The sequence below is a fragment of the Ovis canadensis genome, chromosome 13, assembly GCF_042477335.2.
Source record: "Ovis canadensis isolate MfBH-ARS-UI-01 breed Bighorn chromosome 13, ARS-UI_OviCan_v2, whole genome shotgun sequence".
In the NCBI taxonomy this organism is placed as follows: Eukaryota; Metazoa; Chordata; class Mammalia; order Artiodactyla; family Bovidae; genus Ovis; species Ovis canadensis.
Genome location: NC_091257.1, coordinates 82,390,830 through 82,410,400, shown reverse-complemented (window position 1 = coordinate 82,410,400; position 19,571 = coordinate 82,390,830). Strand labels below are relative to the sequence as shown.

At 51.3% G+C, this 19,571-nt stretch overlaps 1 protein-coding gene across 1 annotated transcript in view; it reads left to right on the top strand.

Annotated features, from left to right (window-relative positions):
- The first annotated feature begins 6,302 nt into the window (after positions 1–6,302).
- Positions 6,303–19,571, top strand: part of TGM2 (transglutaminase 2) — a 33,663-nt gene continuing 20,394 nt past the window's right edge. The window contains exons 1-3 of the mRNA XM_069546956.1: positions 6,303–6,555; positions 9,654–9,833; positions 14,648–14,890. Coding sequence (XP_069403057.1) covers positions 6,546–6,555; positions 9,654–9,833; positions 14,648–14,890 — 433 coding nt within the window. The 5' untranslated portion in view covers positions 6,303–6,545. The remainder of the gene's footprint in view (positions 6,556–9,653; positions 9,834–14,647; positions 14,891–19,571) is intronic.

Below are 19,571 nucleotides of genomic sequence, written 5' to 3'. Positions count from 1 at the left end.
TATCTACTGCCATATTAAAAAAACATGTTGAGACATAATTTACTCCCCAGAAAATTCTTCCATTTATAATGTTCAATTCAACTGTTTTTAGTATAGTCACATATTTGTGCAACCATCACCACAATCTGATTCTAGAACATTTCCTTCACCCCCCCCACTCCACCAAAGAGACCCTGTACCCATTATTATCCACTCTTCCATTCCCCACTCCTCCCTTCGGTCCCTGACAACTACCACTTTCCCTTTCTACTGACTTGTCTGTCCTGTACATCTTATATAAATGGACTCATACTCTATGTAGACATCTGTGATTAACTTATTTTCCTTGAGTGTGATGGTTTGGTATTCACCCATGTTGTAGACACATCACTACTTCATTTTCTTAATTGTCAAATAATCAGTCACCCATTTCTGAATGTTTGTTCTCTATCAGGCATGGTGTTAATCCTCACAGAAAGCCTGAGAAGAAGTAAGCATGATTATTATCATACCCATTTTACAGATAAGGAAACTAGGGCTTGGAAGTGCTATGACTTAGCCAAGATCACAGAGGAAAGTATTGGTTTGCCCAAAAATTTGTTTGAGTTTTCCCATAACATCTTATAGAAAACCTGAACAAATTTTTTTTTTGCCATCCCAATAACTGGCAGAGCTGGCTCTGAACCCAGGTCTGTGGAGCTCCCACTTACACACGTCAGTGCCGTGAAAAGAAGCAGGGAGGGAGTGAAAAGTGTCTCAAGGGCTCCATGGGTAGATCATAAAGTGCCTTTTACTCACAGGCTGCCTCTGGGTCACTGTCATGGCCGATGGTGATGGCCCCATGAGGCTGGACTATTAACCCAGTTCTGGATGCCCCCAGACCTTACCAACGTCAGAGCTCTCTCGCCTTCTTGTGCAGCTTTTCTGACGTCTCCCTCTCTCTCAGCACCTCCCACCTCTAGTGTTTCTTCTCCCCAGTCCTAATGTCTCAGTGTCTAGCCTTTAGGGGCTGTTGCACAGGAAGGGTGTTACATCTTTGTTAGGACTGTATGTCAACTAAGTGATCACTGGTTGTGAGTAAGGGTCTGAGGCGGGTTTTCCCACGAGTAAAGTGTCTTGCTGCCTGAAATGAACAGGGCTCGACTCCCCCAAAATCCTAAACTCTCCATTCCCTGGGGTGTCTGGAGAGTTAAGAACTGCAACCACATGATGGTGACAATAATAGGATCGGCTTACTCTCCTTGGGAGGGGCTGTCACTACTTTGGGCCTCCTCCTCTGAGTCCAGCGGGCTGTGGCGGGGGAGGGGAGGGGTTGTATAGGAGATTAAGACTTGAGGTCACACAGCCAATAAAGGGAGGGAGAGACCGCTGGAGCCTGGCACTCTTGGACCCTGTGTCAGCCCCTGCCACACCAACTCACCCTGATTCCATCATGCAAGTCTCAAGTTTCACCCCATTCTCAGTTTCAACTGATGTCCAATTGCCAAGTAAAATAAAAGCAACTTTCTGCCTTTCCAAAATTGAGAGGAGAGGTACAGGCCAAGACTTATTGTTCTATAGGGTTTGGAGGCCCTACCTTGACTCTGCCCTAACTTGCTATGTGATCTTGAGAAAGTCATCTGCACTCTCTGAGGCTCAGCACTGGGTCTGTCTGCTCCCAGGATCATAGGAGATATGATTGGAGAGTAAGTTGGGCCCAGACCTCTTGTCTCTGGTGGAGGCAACAAGAACTGAAAGATGCCCCAGAATCATGTCCTTGCCCCAGGCAACCAGCACCACAGGTCCTGCCAACCAAGGCTCTAAGCTAACCGTCAGAGCCTGCCCCAGGCTTGAACAACGCCCCCATGCTCCCCCTTCTCTCTGTCTCTCTCTGAGGCAGGTCACTTGTTCATTCAACAAACATCTATTGAGCAGCCACCAGGAGTCTGGTGGGCAGTGGGAGACAGACACACACACATGGGTCCTTATACAAGGCATATACTGTAGCTGTGCCCTGTGGGTGCTGGGCATGAAGGAAGGAAATCCTGCTTGGGAGCATGGAAAGCCTGGTGAAGCTGATAGGTGAAGAGGGATGGCATCTCAGATGGCACAACTTGCGTCCAGGCCTGGAAGTAGATAACTTCAGGATGCATTTGGGGGGGTTCTGGTGGAGCTGGAGGGTGCAAATGCGGGAGATGCAATTGGATGGTAAGAAGGGCCAGACCTACGGGGCCTCAACTTTTCAGCAGGAGTGGGACAAGCTCAGATCACTTCTCAGAAGGCTCCCCTTGGCTCCACACCTCCTCCCATCCTCCCATCAGCCCCCTCAGGTCTTGGTGGTAATTCTTGCTTTCACAGAAACTGCAGTTTCAGAGAAATGAACTAAAGGGTCCATGGTCTCCAGAGCTTAAGTGGCAGAGTTGGGGCCAAGACCCTATGCTGGGGGCCAGGGACCGTGGGGAGTGGGGGACACACTGTAAGTGTGGAGCTGAGGATACCATGGCCAGGTCAGCTTTTCCATCTGCAAAATGGACACATTGGGAGGGCCCTCCCCAGTTAGGTGTCCTGCTCTCTGCTCCACATGGCCTCAGACACCCAGGTTCTGCCTTAGAGAGGCCACCCACCCCCTCCCTCTCAAAGGGCTGAAAAGGTCATGCCTGCCCCCTTGACATTTTCCCCAAGGCCCCTTTCCTGATGTCCCTACCTCAGCCCCTCCCACCTCAGGGGAGTCTGGCCCTGCCTGCTCTGGGCTTTAAGCTAGACGCTGCTCATCCGTCATTAGTCACCAGCTGGTAGAAAAGCTGAGACCATGTCCTATCGTGGTCCCACCCACTACTGCCCAGCCCTCCCTCCACTCCCAACTCAGCCAGCCAAGAGGATCTCTGGTCTAGGGGTCCCTGGTCCTTAGGGAAGAGCTGAGTTCAGCCAGGGCTTGGGAGCCTCACTGAGCTGTGCAACCCCAGGAGATTTCCCCAACCTCTCTGAACCTTAATTTCTTCCCTTCTTTCCTTCTTCCTTTTACTCTGTTTCATCCCCATACCACCCATCCCCATTCCCACCCCCATGCCATAGATATTTATTGAACATCTACAATACACCAGACACCATGGGTCACAACCATGGACCACAGCCCTTAGAGGTCTCACTTGCCAAGAGCTTTAAGACTAAACATGACCCAGGCCCCTGAGGCCCCACTCCTAGGTGGGTGGGAATGGAGGGTGGAGGGGTGGGATAGGACTGACCTCTGAACCCTGGAAAAGCCAGCAGAGGCTTTTGAACCAAGCCCAGGTTTCACGTCCCCACTTACTGACTGTGATCTCAAGCAAGTCACTTCATCTTTCTGAGTCCCCATTTTCTCATTTAATAAAGGACAAAAATCATATTGTGAGTTTTAAATGAGACTTCTGGCCAGTAATGGGTTATTTTGAAGTTCTAAAAATTCACCTTTGTCTCCACCTCGAGACCTGGAAATCCTTATGGAATGAAGGACTGATCCCTCTAAAGGGGGAGTTCAGGCCTCAGTCAGTGACCCTGGGAACAGGAAGTTCTAAGTTACCCTCACCAAATAGCCTACATTGTTTGCAACCTGAGTCACCTACACACGTCAGAATCTTCCTTTTGTGGGGAAAGGGGAATCCTGACTCTCATTTTCTTTTTTGGCTGCACTGGGTCCTCGTTGCGCATGGGCTTTTTCTAGTTAAGGGGAACAGAGGCTACCCTTCACTGAGGTGTGCAGGCTTACTGAAATGCTTCTCTCGTTGCAGAGCATGGACTCTGTGTCGGTTCAGTAGTTGCAGTGCACAGGCTTAGTTGTTCCTCAACATGTGGGATCTTCCCAGATCAGGGAAGATAAAACCGCTGTCCCCTGCATTGGCAGGCAGATTCTTAATCACTGGACCAAACAGGGACGTCCCGGAGTCCTGACTCTTGATGACATTATCATAAAAAAGTTTTAGGTGATACTGAGCACTTACTATGTGCCCCCCGTTGCACAGATGCTATCTTTAATTCCCAACAATGGTGACTCTTATTATACCCATTTCAGAGATGAGGAAATTGGGGCTTGGAGATAACTTCTAGTAATTTACCCAGGATCATACAGTCATGATGTCCTCAACTGTGCCCTGCCCTGTACTTCCCCTGCAAGGGATGATGAAGGACCCCTCCTGCACTGTCTGGGACCTTGAGCCCATAACTATGCTCCTTGGACCTCAGTTTCCCCCTCAGTAAAATGCTTTTGAATTTTTGACTTGCCCAACGAGATAAGACAAGGCAGCATTTCCCAGGCCTCCTGAACAGATGTGAAAATGGAGTCCCAGAGTGAAGCAAAGGCCCCCTGGTCAATAAGCCTGGAATTCAGGTTTTGGGGCCCAGCCTGGGTTCTGGTCTTTATTCACCACTTCTCCGAAGTCAGTTCTGACCCCAACTGTCCTGGGATTGCTCAAGGCCCTGCATCACGTAGGTGGTCACAGTTCTACAGAATCGGCGAGAGGAAGGAAGAGGAGGTGGCTGTCTGGGTCAGGAACAGATCTGGGCCTGTGCCAAGCCCCAAGCCAGGCCCCAGGAACAACATGATGGGCATCCTAATAAGAGTCCGGTCCATTTCTGCCTTCCAGGGAGCTCCCAGGTGGGGACAATAAAGAAAGATGAGTACCACATGGAGAAGAACATGTCATTCTCAAATGGAAAAGAATGAACAAAGGCAAAATTTATCCATTTCTTTGGGGCAAGGCTGGCTCTTATAGAAACATTTAACCTACAGCCTTCCTTCTGCAGAGCCTGACTGGCCCCAGGCCTCCTCTCTTTAGGGTCCCTGTCCCTCAGGGCCAGGTTCTGGGACACATGGCATTTTTGCTCCAAAACTGAGACATCCCATTTATCTAGTGCTCACCAGGTACTAGTTGCCCAATCTTAGTCATTTTGGTTAAGTCTTATGCCAGGCCTGAGAGGGAGGAATTCTTGCCCCCATTTTGCAAAGGAGGAAACCTAAAATACCTGGAGACCCAAAATACCTGCCGGTGGCTCCATAGTGGGATCTCAGACCCTGGCTTCTTGACTGATATTCACTTGCCCCTCTTTCTCCTCCGAGCTCTCGTCAGCTGCAGGGGACACTTTCGACAACAACCTATAAAATGGGGCAATTACAAGGTTCACCTGTGGGACTATTTTACGGGTTGGCAGGGCCCAAAATTTATGGTTTGGCAGGGCCCAAAATCATTGTGTTTGTTCACTAAGATCCCGGGCAGGGTCCATTTGACTCAGGGACAAACATCTACCGAAACAACAGGTTTATTCCCTGTGCTCTGTCACACAGGAATGGAAACTGGGGCCAATTTTGTAAGCCCCAATCCATCAATAGATATGGAACTTTCAGGAAGTTCCATTCAGGAAGAAGGGTTGGGGGAGGCTCACAGGCCCCTGTCTCCCCAGAGACCCTTCCTGCTCAGGACTCATGGTGGATAAGAAGCACAGAAGGCTGGAGGATCAGAGGGAGAAGACTGGGTGATGCCTCCTGCCCCCAGATGCTAGGAGTGAGAAGGCAGAGGTTGAGTCCCTGGGAGACTGGCTTTGTCTCCTTCTGGCACAGGGTGGGCCTGCAAGGAGCATAATCAGTGGAAGTTAGAGGGGAAGGGGTACGTGGATGATGGATGGATCGATGGACGGATGAGTGATTAGATTAGATGCACGGGACAGAGGAACAGATGAGCTAGAGGGATATCTGGGTTTTGCTACAGAGACAGGTGTGGTATGTCTGTCTTTGCGGGTGTGTCTGCATGTCTGTACATGAGGCCCTGTCTGTGTGTGTGTCCCGCTCCCAGGATCTGCACCTTTGTGTGTCTCTAGGTGCCCCGATCTGATTTTGTGTCCACCTCTGACAGGGTGTTGTCTGTGTGTGTCTGGGAGCTGAGTGCCTCCGGACACCTGTTTATTTCTGTGTGGTTCTCAGTGGGTACCTGTCTAAGTGTGTCTGGCTGTGTCTATGTACAGGCATGTCACTGATTTTAAGTCCATGTCACCAGCTGTGTGTGTCCAGATTCATCTGCTGTATCTGTCTGTGTGTCCACATCCTTAGGTCTCCGTGAGTCTGTATCTGAGGATGTGTGTGTCTTCTTGATCCCGGGTCTGACCTGACTGTGGGTCCATGTGTATCCAGGTATGCCTGTGTGTCTTGATGCAACAGTGTGTCTGTATCTGTGTGTGTGTTTCTGTATCCAGGTGTCTCTGTCACCCAAGATCTGACTGTGTATCCAGGTGCGTCTGAGTGTCCTGGCTTGTGTTGCCTGTGGCTGTTGTCCCAGCCCTGCGCTCGTGTCCGCCTCCCCAGAGGGCGCCCTTGCCCAGCCCTCTCCCGTCCTCCCTGGGCTCCTGCCTCCCACCGCGCCCCTGCCGGCTGGTGGAAAGCACGTGGACCCAGACAGGGCAAAGCCGGCCTCGCCGGCCCCGCCTTCCCGAGCGGCCCCGCCCCCAGCCCGCCCCTGAGCGGGCTATAAGTTCACTTCGCTCTCAGCCTCTGCATTGCCTGCCGCCAGTGGTCTGCGCTTGGAGTGTCCTGCCACCAGTCCGAGGAGCACAGCCACCACCTGACCATGGCCGAGGGTGAGTGTCAGGGTCAGGGGTGCCGCCGCCGCGCAGGTGCCCCGGGGTCCAGGGGCCAGCCATCTCTCCCTAGTCTTGGTGGTCCCACCGGTGCAGTGGGGTCAGGACCCGGCTGGACTCAAGCCCTAAGCCCCCGATTTGGAGCACAAACAGGAGGGCTGGGCTGGATGAGAAGTGCCCGGCCCCCAGTTCTGGCTCTGCTTGGGACCTCAGTTTCCCCATCCCCAGGGCATATTCATTAACCCCTGCCTCCTGGATCAGATGAGGCAATGGACCACGAAGGTGTGTTCTAAACTGTAAGGTACCTTGTTCACGGACCATTGTCAGCTGTCCTCAGTTAGTGGAGCCTGGCTCCCTGCTGTGCGCTGGTCACGAAGCTGTGCAGAGGGTGCTGGCCTGGCCTCAGGGACTGAGCTTTGGTTAGTCCCTCATGGCATGTAAGCCAAGCCTGGCTGTCTCCTTGGTCTCAGCGGATGGAGAGGAGCTGCTAGCATCCAGTGGAGGAGAGGCCTGAGAACAGGCTTGCTCTCACAGGCTGCCTGCAAGTTCTGCATCCCCTGTCCTTGGCCACTGGTTGAGTCTCGGTTTCCCATCCTGTAAAACACGGACAGTAACACCAGCCACTGGTACATCTGTGAGGAGAGGAGTGGAGACGGGGTCAATTCATTCCCCCTACACACACACACCACACCACACACACACACACACACACACACACTAATGCTGCTGTGCTCAGCACCCTGTGGCCTTGGCACTGCAGCCCCCAGGAAGGAGGGTGGGCGGAGGGGCCACTGGAGGGGCACACGGGGCAGATGGAGAGGGAATGAGCGGGAGGAACCATGGCCGTGCCTGACCAGCTGTGTGTTCTCGGGCCACCTTTGTCCCCCTCTGGGAACCAGCTTCCCAACACACGTGACTGAAAGCCAGCTAGGTGGCCACGTGTGTCCCAGGCAGTTTCCCATCTCTGTCCCCAAAAGGAGGGCTCAGTAGGGCTGGAGGACCTGGAGTGGCCAGTTACGATGAGCCCCCTGCCCCATTGCCAGACTGGTCACTTCCTACAGCGATCCCGGTGGCCTGGAAGACCTCAGGTCCTTTCTCGGTACAGAAACACTATGATCCTAGACCCTGGTGTTTCTGCACCTCTAGAGCTGGGCGTAATTTCTGGGAATCCTTCTTCACACAATTAGCATGAGACAGCACCCCATTTGCCCCACACCAGGGTCTGACCACCTCTCTATGGTCTCCCACGGGAGAACAAATTTCAGAGGTGAGATCTCTATGATGGGGGACGTGCCTGCGCTAATGCTGCTGGACTCAGCCCCCTGAGCCTCTTTGCTGAATCAGCTCTCTGGAATTGCAGTTTTCCTTCTTCACCCAGGAGGCCAGCAGGAAGTTCCTCCTTGTGGCTAGTGGAGGTCTCTCCTGCTATGATCCCAGGGGCCTCACCTTCCTCCCAGGTCTCCTCCCAGGTGTAAAACGCAGTATGTGGGGGGGGGGGGGCGGGGGGGATGGACAACAGATCCTGAGCTGTGAGTGAGGTGGTTACCAGGCTGGGCTCCAGACTCTACAGCCCTGGATTCTGGATTCAAATCCCCAAGCTTGGTCTTGCGCTTGCCATGAAACCTGGGGCCGCATAATGTCCCTACGAAGTGAAGATAGTGATAGTAGTTGTGTCTGATGCAAAGAACCGACTCATTGGAAAAGACTCTGATACTGGGAAAGATTGAAGGCGGGAGGACAAGGGGACAACAGAGGATGAGATGGTTGGATGGCATCACTGATGTGATGGACATGAGTTTGAGTAAACTCCAGGAGTTGGTAATGGACAGGCAGGCCTGGCATGCTGCAGTCCATGGGGTCGCAAAGAGTCGGACATGACTGAGCGACTTTCACTTTCACTTCCCATACTTCACATTGTACAACTGTAAATATTTCAATATTTCTCTCCAGTGAATAAGGACTCTTTTTTAGACATGAATAAAAAATTCCTTAATATCACCATTTTCTATCAGTGTTCAAATTTCCAATTGTATGTGATAAATAGTTTTTCAAATCAAAATCCAAGTAAGGCTCATACAGCGCAGTGGGTTATAATGTGCCGTAGGTTTCTTTTAGTCTACAGGTTATCCCTTCAACTTTTTTTTCTTGTCTTTTTTCTTGATTTCTTTCTGTTTTGCAATTTATTGGTTAAAGAAACCAAATACTTTTCTTGTAGTTTCCCAGAGTATGAATTTTGTTGATCGAGTGCTGGTCCTGGGACTTCCCAGGTGGTTCAGTGGATAAACAATCCACCTGCAATGTAGGAGATGTAGGTTTGATCCCTGGGGCAGTAAGATCCCCTGGAGGAGGGCATGGCAACCCACTCTAGTATTCTTACCTGGTGAATTACATGGACGGAGGAGCCTGGCAGGCTATAGTCCATAGGATTGCAAAGAGTTGGGCATGACTGAAGCAACTGAGCACTCATGTCCTGGTCCTAACTTTAATGAGTTCCTCAGTCCTCTGTATTTCCTGGAAACTGAAAATTAAACCTAAAAGGCAAAGCCTGTGTAACTAACCAATACCAAATATCACCCCACTTTTTACCAAAAGAACCTTCCAGTCACAGCAGACTAGCCCATATCTAGAAGGTACTTAATTATGTGCAAGGCACTGGGCTAAATGGCTCACAGCCACCCTGGGTCCTGCTGTCTCTCACTGTGAACTCAGGTGGGGAAAGTGAAGCCCAGAAGAGCTGAGTCGCCTGAGGGCCACGGCCAGGAGGTGGCAGAGCCTTCCCCACCTGCCCCAGTGTACACAACCTGTGATTGTTGGGGAGGATTTCCCTGGTGGTCCAGTTAGAACTCTGAGCTTCCACTGCAGCAGGCCTGGGTTCGATCCCAGATCAGGGAACTAAGATCCTGCAAGCAGTGTGGCATGGCCAAAAAAAAAAAAAGAATTGGGGACATTTAGGCCTGGTTTACTTCTGCACAACAGGGTTGCACAACTTCTGCAATTGAGGATTAGGAGGGCCCTGAACACCCCATGTCCAGGGAGCCTGGGGCACACAGCTGGCTGTGAGATGGAACCTTGGCTCAAGCCCCTCACTGTCTTTACAGATCTGGTCCTGGAGAGATGTGACCTGGAGCTGGAGGTCAATGGCTGTGACCACCACACAGCTGACCTCTGCAGGGAGAGGCTGGTGGTGCGGCGGGGCCAGCCCTTCTGGCTGACTCTGCACTTCGAGGGCCGAAACTATGAGGCCAGCGTGGACAGCCTCACCTTCTGTGCCATGACTGGTGAGTACTACCCTCCACCCCTTCCCATTCTGTGATTTCATTGTCCCCTGCAGACCATGGGAAAAGTGATGCCATTCCTCCTCCTGATTCCCCTGAGAAATTCCCCGTAGTCACTACCCCATTTTATAGATGAGAGAATTGAGGTCCAGTGAGTGGAGAGATGTCGTCTGTGATCCTGGGTGCCTGGCTTCCTGATGACCTTTTATCACCAGGGTTGGGTATGGGGTGGGGGCGGTGTTTGCTAGCACATAGGTCCATCAAGATCCTGCCTGCCTTTTCCCACATCCAAACAATTTTCCAATTATCAACAGCTTTTTCTCCAATCCCACACAACCTGACCAGGCCTCTGGGATCGGACCCAAAGGGAGTCTGGGTGGTGGAGAGAACCCAGCTTTCTCTAGCTCTCTGAGTGGGCAGTTTTGTGTTGCTATAGTTCTTTCTCTAAGCATCAGGAGGCTGCCTCAGACTCACAGACTTGGATTCTGGTATGGACCAGACTGCCTGCCCGCTGTGTGACCTCGGGCAAATTACTTAGGCTCTCTGAGCTAAAGCACTCCTAATAGAAGGCCCTTAGGTAAAAAGAGCCTGACATGAGGGAGTGCCCTACAAATGTTCACAGCAGTTGCTGATCTTGCTCCAGGGACTCTAGTGATGGGTGAAGGGACATTAAGGCCCCAGCAGCCCCATCCCCAGATACCCAATGCCCAGTCATCTTTGTTTGCCATAGAAAGTAACCTTAAATGCCACTGGGTTTGGCTTCTGGTGGGAACCACTCCCTTGAGGTCAGCGAGGGGCCACCAGGCTGGGACTCTGGCCTGAGGGTGGGAAAGGCCAGCTCTAGCTCTTTCTGAGGTCTCTGAGGCCAGAGAGCAAGCAGGCTGATGCTTGTATTACCTGGGAAGCCGTTTGATAAAGCTTATCACAATGCCTGCAGACCTGCTACGGATATCCCCTCCATCCCTTTCCTCCCTCCCCTTTCTCTTCTGGTAGGGACACACCTACTAACCGGGGGCATCCCCCCCAACACACACTCACAACCAGCAGCCTTGGGGTTCATTCTATAGACCTGAGGGGCCTCTGGCAAGTTTCCCATCTTTCCAGTCTCAGTTTCCCCTTCTGTAAAGTGGAAGCCTGAATCTGTGGAACTTAAGGGCTGGGGGTGGTGCCCTGAGAAGAGTCAGGCTTGGGCTGGGGAGAATCACATCTGTGGTGTAAGTATACTTATCCAGAATGCTTCTGTTCTGAATGCGTAACTAGCCCCCATTTTACAGATGGGAACACTCATGCTCAGAAAGGTCAATTTACTTGCCCAGATCACACAGCAGGATTCAAACCCTGACCCCAGAATTGAGGCTTTTTGTTGCTGTGATCTGAGAGCAGAGACATCTACTTGCTCACCACAAGGGTCTGCTGGCCTTGGTTTATTCTTCTGTGAAATAGATGGTCATTGAACTGCTGGTATGGGAATTTCCCACCTTTTTTCCCCTTCTTTACTCTCAACGTGTCTGGTTTCTTCTTCCTTCTTTTGCATTTGTCTAGGCAGCCTGGTGCTAGGTAATGAGGCCCCTAGTTCAGGGTTGGGACCGCAACGGGAGGCAGGCAGCTGACCTTCTTACTCCAGCGGCTAATCTCTGTTCTCTGGTCTCTGCCAACTTATCTCAAGCCATCACCAACCTGCCCTGCTAATTTCCGCAGCCCCCAGGGCAACCATAGAAAGCACTGTATCTCTGGGTGCTCTTGATTTCCCTGTCTGAGCTACCAGGACCCTCTCATGGGCTGAAGAAGCTGAGTGACAATGCCAGGAAGCCAGGCTTCCCGCCTCAAGGCCTGGCTTGGGTCAGCCTCTGGCCGAGCCTGGCCCAGGCACCCCGCTTTGGTGTTAGAACATTCTAGCCTGTGATCCACTTCTCCTGCCTCTTTAGGGAAACTGAGGACCAGAGAGGGGAGAGAGCTGGTGAAGGTCACCCAGAGAATGGAGTGTGTGGCCTGATGCCACCCATGCCCAGATGCTGAGCATCTCACCCTGACACTTCAAGGCCAGACAGGCCTGTTGTGGGGTACAGACCACAGCAGACAAGCACCATCGTTTTTACGAACTAAAGCTCTACTTCCCCCACAAGGGAGGCCAGGGTTTGAGGGTGGAGGGGTGACAGTGAGGTCAGCCTGGAACAGTGAAAAGAACCCTTATGAGGCTAATAGCAGGCTTGACTCTGGAAGCTTCCCCTCATCCACCCCACCCAGCCCCTCACTGCTGTGGTCAGGATAGAGGCCAGGACCCCTCCAGGTCTCCAGGGTCATTTATGCCCAGTGGGATCTCTGTGGAGACTCTGGCTCCACAAAGAGTACCACATGGAACCTCAGCCAAGGAATTTTCTAAGCCAGCTTACGTGAACAGTGGTGGGGTTGGGGGACAGCCCATCCCCTTCCCATCCCCCAGGACCCCTCAGAAGAAACGGATGTGTGTGTGTACAAGGCTGCCACAGGACAGAGAGCAAGTGTTTCCTGGCCGGTCCCCAAGGGCGGTGTGTCAGTGGTGACAGTGACTATGGGACCTGGCCCAGCCTGTAACTGTGGAAACCAGAACATTGATCATCCCAACAGAGTCTCTTCTGAGAATGAAAAGATTATGAATGAAAGAATTATGCTGGGACCAGAGGCATGAAAGGGTTTCCCTGGTGACTCAGTGATAGAGTCTGCCTGCAACACAGGAGATGTGGGTTCAATCCCTGGGTCAGGAAGATCCCCTGGAGAAGCAAATGGCAACCCAGTCCAGTATTCTTGCCTGGGAAAACCCATGGAGAGAGGAGCCTTGAGGGCTATAGTCCATGGGGTTACAAAAGACTTACCACCTAAACAACAACAACAGGCATAAAATGGGACTATCCTGAGAAAACAAGGATGTATGTTCACCCCAACTTTATCACTCTCAGCCCCAGTTTCCATATCTGTGAAGTGATGCAATTGAGCTAGGCAATTACTACATTCCACTCCAGTCTCAAAATCTGTTATTTGGTGTGAGAACTCTGATTTGTAATAGTCTTGTTGGATGACATTGAGGATAGCTCATGTTTACTGAATAATTACTTTGCGCTAGTCACTGCTTTAAATGCTTTCTATGAACTCTCACCAATTCCTGTAAATGTCATTTAGAAGGTGGTAATGACAGTAGTAAATAATTAACTATTACTTATGAGTGCTTACTGCATGCCAGGCACCTTGTAATGTGCTTTACAAGCCTCAGCTTCTTTAAGCCTCACAATGACCTTATGAGAGGTACTGAAATTGACCCCATTTTACAGATGAGGAAACTGGGGCACAAAGACACTAAATAGCTTGTCTAAGGTCACAGAGTCAGTTTCAGACCTGGAATCAAACCTTTCCTGGAATGTAGTCTAAGCCTGTTTTTGTCTTTGATGAGAAAATTGCAGATCAGAGAGGTCTCATGACTTAGCCGAGGTCACACAGCACTCCAGGTCTCATTGGGGGAACCAGATCAGGCTGGCTCTCGGGCCCCAGTGCTGCCCAGTTCTTCCCCTAAATGCTAACTGTGGAAGACAGGGAGTGTTTAAAGGACAGCTGGCTCCTGGCACTCAGGGACCCAGAGGCTGACATCATGCCTGTTAGTTCAGAGTTATATTTGGGCCTGGTGTGGGCGGGGCTGGCAGGTAGCCCCTTACTGAGCAGTCCCCTGTACTGTCAGCGGTGGATGGGCAGAGTGGCAGGGAGGGAGATGGAAGAGTAAACAGAAACCCTCCCGGGCAGCTGCCCAACCAGGCAGAGAAAGTTCTGTTTCTTCTCTCCACCACCCAAGTCCAGAAGGGGGGACTGGCCCCCCTCGCCCTCCTTATGACTCAGACCTGCCTGCAAAATCTGGGCCCTGCCCTCCCCCCGAAAAAGAGCCAGGGAGGCAGGCCCTCAGCACGCTGAGACCTGAGACACTATCCTCCCAACTAGGGAAACCTCCCCTTTGGGAATGAGCGACAACGTGGGGACCCCAGGGCCTGGAGACCTGGGCCCAAATCCTGACTTTGCCACAGACCCCTGGAACATTCTTGGAAGAGCCCTTCTCTCTGAGCCTCAGTTTTTCCACCTGTACAAGGGGTCTCAGGGGAAGCGGGAAGTGCTAAGGGCACTTGGTAAAGTGTCAGAGGCTGCAGGGAGGTGAGGGATGGTTCTGGCTCTTCAGAGTTGCCTGTGGAGATACAGAGGCCAAGAGGTGGAGGGGGCTTTGGGGAGACAGACACCTGGATCTACAATGGCCAGCGCCCTCTGCTAGCCAGGAGCAAGCAGGCTCTCAGACAGGCTCCACTGGCCACTTCAGAGGACTGAGGTCCCATTTTACTCAGAGCCTGGGCTTCTTTTTCTGAAAGAGAAAGCAGGATGCCAGCAGGTAAAGGATTTAAGTGGGAATGGAGGACCATTGGGGAGTACCTTGCCTCATTCCTGTCCATTTTACAGATGGGCAAACTGAGCCCAGAAAGGAGGATATTCTTGCTCAAAGTCACACCAGTCCAGAACAGTGTCACTCTGACCCTGTCCCAGGCCACGCTGTCCCTGCTCCCAAGAGACTGAGGACATGCTGTGTGCCTGCCACTTTTTGTGCATTCCCACAAAACCAGCCTGTACATTTTGGAGTCCAGTCCCCAGATGAAGAAGCCAAGGCTCAGAGAGATGAAACCACTCCTCCAAGTTCCTTCTGGGCCTCACACCCAGGCCCAGGGCACCCCCAGGAGTGTGCTCTGCCCCTGCCAGGCTTGGTGCTCACCCTCCCTCACCACCCCTGGCTCATGGCCCACTGCTTTCTTCCTCTGCAGGCCCAGACCCCAATGAGGAGACCGGGACCAAGGCCCTCTTCAGGCTGTCCGATGCTATGGAGGAGGGGGCCTGGGCAGCGGTGGTAGTGGACCAGCAAGACAGCACCCTCTCGCTGCAGTTCAGCACCCCTGCCAATGCCCCCATTGGCCATTACCGCCTCAGCTTGGAGGCCTCCACTGGCTACCAGGGCTCCAGTTTCATGCTGGCTCAGTTCACCCTGCTCTTCAACAGCTGGTGTCCAGGTGAGCTGCACTGTGTCCACGGGCAGGATGGGAAGATGGGCAGGGCTGGACCCACCCATGGGAACCACTTGGTGGCAGGGGGGTGGTGGGTGGAAGATGGGGCAGCAGAGACATCCAGGTGGACTGAATGAGGCTCTAGCCTTCTAAGACTTCATGATGTCAGAACTCTCATCATTCCCATTTATAGAGGTGGGGACAGGCTCGCAGAAGCAAAATGACTTGCCCCAGTCTACACAGCTACTTGGGCTTCCCTGGTAGCTCAGAGGGTAAAGAATCCACCTGCAATGCGGGAGACCCTGGTTTGATTCCTGGGTTGAGGCTACCCACTCCAGTATTCTTGGGCTTCTCTGGTGGCTCAGACGGTAAAGAATCCACCTGCAATGCAGGAGACCTGGGTTCAATCCATGGGTTGGAAAGATCCCCTGGAGGAGGACATGGCAACCCACTCCAGTATTCTTGCCTGGAAAATTCCATGGACAGAGGAGCCTGATGGGCTAAGAGTCATGGGGTTGCAAAGAGTCAGACACAACTGAGCGACTAAACACAGCACACAGCTACAAAGGGATTCCACCTTGCCTGGAGGTGGCCTGGATTCAGAAGCCCCATTCAGGAAAGGACTGTCCAGTGGAGGCCCAGGGCCATGGCCTCATATCTGGTTCTGTTTTGTGGGGCTCTGTTTTAAATCTCACCAGATTGGCTTGGGGAAGAGAAGCAGGGAGATGGAGGGATGGGGTACCCAGAAGAGGTGTGCAGGAGCAGTTTGGCCACCTAAGTGCTCCTTATACGCTCTTTTATTTTTTAAAATAAATTATCACTATCGCCATTTTTTTTAACTTCTCTTTTGATTTCTATTTTTGAAATATATCTTTATTTATTTATTTTTGGCTGTGCTGGGTCCTTGTTGCTGTGAGGCTAGTTTCTCTAGTTGCAATGAGCAGGGGCCACCCTTTGTTGGGGTGCCTTCTCATTGCAGTGGCTTAAAGCACAGGTTCTAGGCATGCGGGCTTCAGTAGTTGCTTCACTGCAGCACGGGGGGCCCATAGTTGCAGCTCTCAGACTCTGTAGGGTGCAGGCTCGGGAGTTGCGGTGCACAGGCTTAGTCGTCTCATGGCAGGTGAGATTTTCCTGGACCTTTACCATTGAGCTGCCAGGGAGGCCCCTTTATACACTCTTTTAATGGTTGCTCTCAACAACCCAATGGTACCCCACTCCAGTACTCTTGCCTGGAAAATCCTATGGATGAAGGAGCCTGGAAGGCTGCAGTCCATGGGGTCACTGAGGGTCGGACATGACTGATTGACTTCACTTTCACTTTTCACTTTCATGCATTGGAGAAGGAAATTGCAACCCACTCCAGTGTTCTTGTCTGGAGAATCCCAGGGACGGGGAGCCTGGTGGGCTACCATCTATGGGGTCGCACAGAGTCGGACATGACTGAAGTGACTTAGCAGCAGCAGCTCAACAACCCCCAGGGGCAGAGATTAGCATCCTTTTACAGACAGGAAACTGAGGCTTAGAGATAAGTGGCTTTTGGCAGCTCCTTCAAGAAGTAAGTTGGCGGATGCCGGACAAAACCAGAGAATCAGAGAAAGAGCTGAGTCTGTCTGGAGCAGGAAAGAGGAGGGGGTTTGCAAAGAGTCCATGGGGTTGCAAAGAGTCGGACATGACTGGACAACTAACACTACTACTGGGGCTCATACCTAGCCAGGCAGAGAGAGGGGCCATGTAGGCAGGCCCAGCTTGGTGATGGACTTCCCTCCTCGAAGCTCGGCCCCAGAACAGAAATTCTGGCCTCCTACTGGGCCAGACCAGACCACCAGCCTCCTACTGGGCCACTGCTTTATTTATTTATTTTTCTTCTCCATCTGGGGGCATTTTCTTTGAACAGAAAGATTTTTTATTTTCTCTTTTATATGCTTTGGCTGTTCTTTCTTTTTTTAATTTCGTTTTGGCTGTGCTGGGTCTTCCTTGTCGCACGGGCTTTTCTGTAGCTGCAGAGAGTGGGGGCTACTTTCTATTCATAGTTGCGGTGCATGGGCTTTTCACTGAGGTGGCTTCTCTTATTGTGGAGCACGGGCTCTAGGCTCGCTGGCTTCAATAGTTGTGGTTCCTGGGCTCTAAAGCACGGGCTCAGTAGTTGTGGCACACGGGCTTAGTTGCTCCCTGGCATGTGGGATCATCCCGGATCAGGGATCAAACCCCTGCATTGGCAGGTCGATTCTTTACCACTGAGCCACCAGGGAAGCCCTGGCTTTTACTTTTAATTATAACAGTAAGATATGAGAATACCCTCTTTCTAAAAGCTTCAAGCACTACAGAGAGATAGCCTCCCATCCTTCACTCCCCTCCTTCGGAAACACCATTATTAGCTGTCTCTGGAGGGCTTATCTCCTTAGATTCAGTGTTTGTGTCTGGAGACATCACTGTATTTTTTTTTCTTCCAGTTTTATTGAGATATAATTTACGTACAACACTGTATAAGCTTAAGGTGTATAGCATAATGATTTGACTTACATGCATCATGAAATGATTATCACAATAATTTTAATGAATATCCATCATCTCATATACATACAAAATTAAAGCAAAAAATATTTTCCTTATGGTAAGAACTCAGGATTTATTCTCTTAAGAATGTTCATATATAACATACATCAGTGTTAATTATATTGATCATGTTGTAGAAGACATCATTGCGTTATGGATTTCCCTGTCTTAAACATTAAAGAATCCTCATTGTATACATCAGCCTACAACTTGGGATTTTTTTTTCTCCCTCTACCGTCTTGAGGCTCTTTCCACACAGTTTGCATATATTTGTTGTTGTTTCGTTTTTGTTCGGTTTATTTATTTGGCTGCACCGGGTCTTAGCGGTGGCCTGCAGGATCTTCAGTCTTTTTGTCGTGGTGTGCAGAATCTTAAGCTGTGGCATACAGACTCTTAGTTGTGGCATGTAGGATCTTGTTCCCCGAACAGGGATTGAACCTGGGTCCTTTGCATTGGAAGTGCGGGGTCTTAACCACTACACCACCAGGAAAGTCACTGTTCATCCTTTTTAAGAGCTGCAAGTGCCCTGGGTCTTGCCATCTGGCTCCCATCCACAGATATGAGTTGGTTCCCTATGGCTTATCACAGGGAGGAGTTTCCTTGCTCACATGCCCTGTGGCCACACCAAATGGTTTCTCAGGACAGAAGTGGCCTTGCTGGTCACACTGTCTGCTCATTTTTATTTTAATCAGTGTGTGAACTTACAGGTAGTTGGCGACCCTGCCCCTGGGGCAGACACTTGGCAGTGCCCCTCCCCAATCCCATCGCCGTGGGGTTTCAGAGTTCAAGGAACGGGCAGTGAGGTTCTGGGGGATGACCCCTCCCTGTGGCCTTGCCTCTTCCCTCCCCGGAGGGATGGGGTGGCAGCCAGCCAAGCACCACAATGACTAAAGGGAGCAACATCCCGGAGGGTGGGGGGAGCTGGAAATAAGGAGATAGGAAGTTGGGCTGAGTAGGGGTGTGGGGCGCTAAGGGAGGAAACTGCTCTCCCTCTTGGGGGAGAGGGCAGCATCTGCCCATGACCTGGGGGCCTCTGGTCCCTGAGTTCCAGCATGGTCAGGATCCCAAGGGAGCATCCCCAAGACCTCCATCTTTACCAGCCAGAGACCTGAGTGGGGACATCATAGTCCCAGCCTCCTGGGCTGAGGTGGGGACAGTTCAACATGTGCTGACCCTCCCACTGGATGGGGAAATACCACGGCCTTTTCCTTCTCTCAGATTCTTCCTCCCACACCACCAGCTGGTTTACAGTCACATAGCTCATTTATCTGAAGACTGGTGTTCATTGCGCAATCGCCCGCCCAAGCCTCCTGGCAGGATGCATAAGGTGCTCAGCCACTTTCACATTTGTTTTCCTCCAGGTGGTGCAGGCAGGGGCTGCCTGCCTGTTGCTGTAGAGGGGCCCAGGGGTCTGAGGGGCCAGGCAGCCGCTTCCCCAGGCACTGGACATGTTTCCCCAGGCTGATTTCAGTAGGCACGCTGACTGAGTCCACCATACTCTTAGGGACCCGTGAAAATGTGTTCATTTCTAATTAAAATTAAAAAAAAAAAATTATACTGTCAAAAAAAAAAAAATCAGAAGACCAAGAAAAAAAAGAGGTTCAGGCCAGAGAATATGTTTTAACATATAATGTTAATTTATTTGGGCTTCCCTGGTGGCTCAGAAGACAAAGACTCCTCCTGCCAATGCAGGAGACCTGGATTCAATCCCTGGGTTAGGAAGATCCAGCGTTATACCAATGCAGTCAAAAAATATATTACAAAAAGATTTTCTTTAATGGAGGAAGGAGCCCATGGAGGCAAAAATGCCTAGGACTGATCAAAGCCATACAATGGCTCTGGATTTCCCCTTCCCAGTCTTAATTTCTTCACTTGTGAGTGGGAATTGGAAAAGTTGGACTAACCTTTGCCCTCCAGCTGGTCCCACCGCCTCAGGCCCTCTTCTGTCGTCGCAAGCCACAGGGAACTAAGTATCATCCATTTTCCAGCAGCTGCACCGCCCATCTCTAGTCCTCTGCTTAGAATGTCATCAAGGCAACCTTCAGATGCCACCTGACCCCCAGGCTGGACAGATCTGCTTCCTCTGAGTTGCAGCAACCTTGCGTTAACTTTCTCTGAATCATGCTCCTTCCTC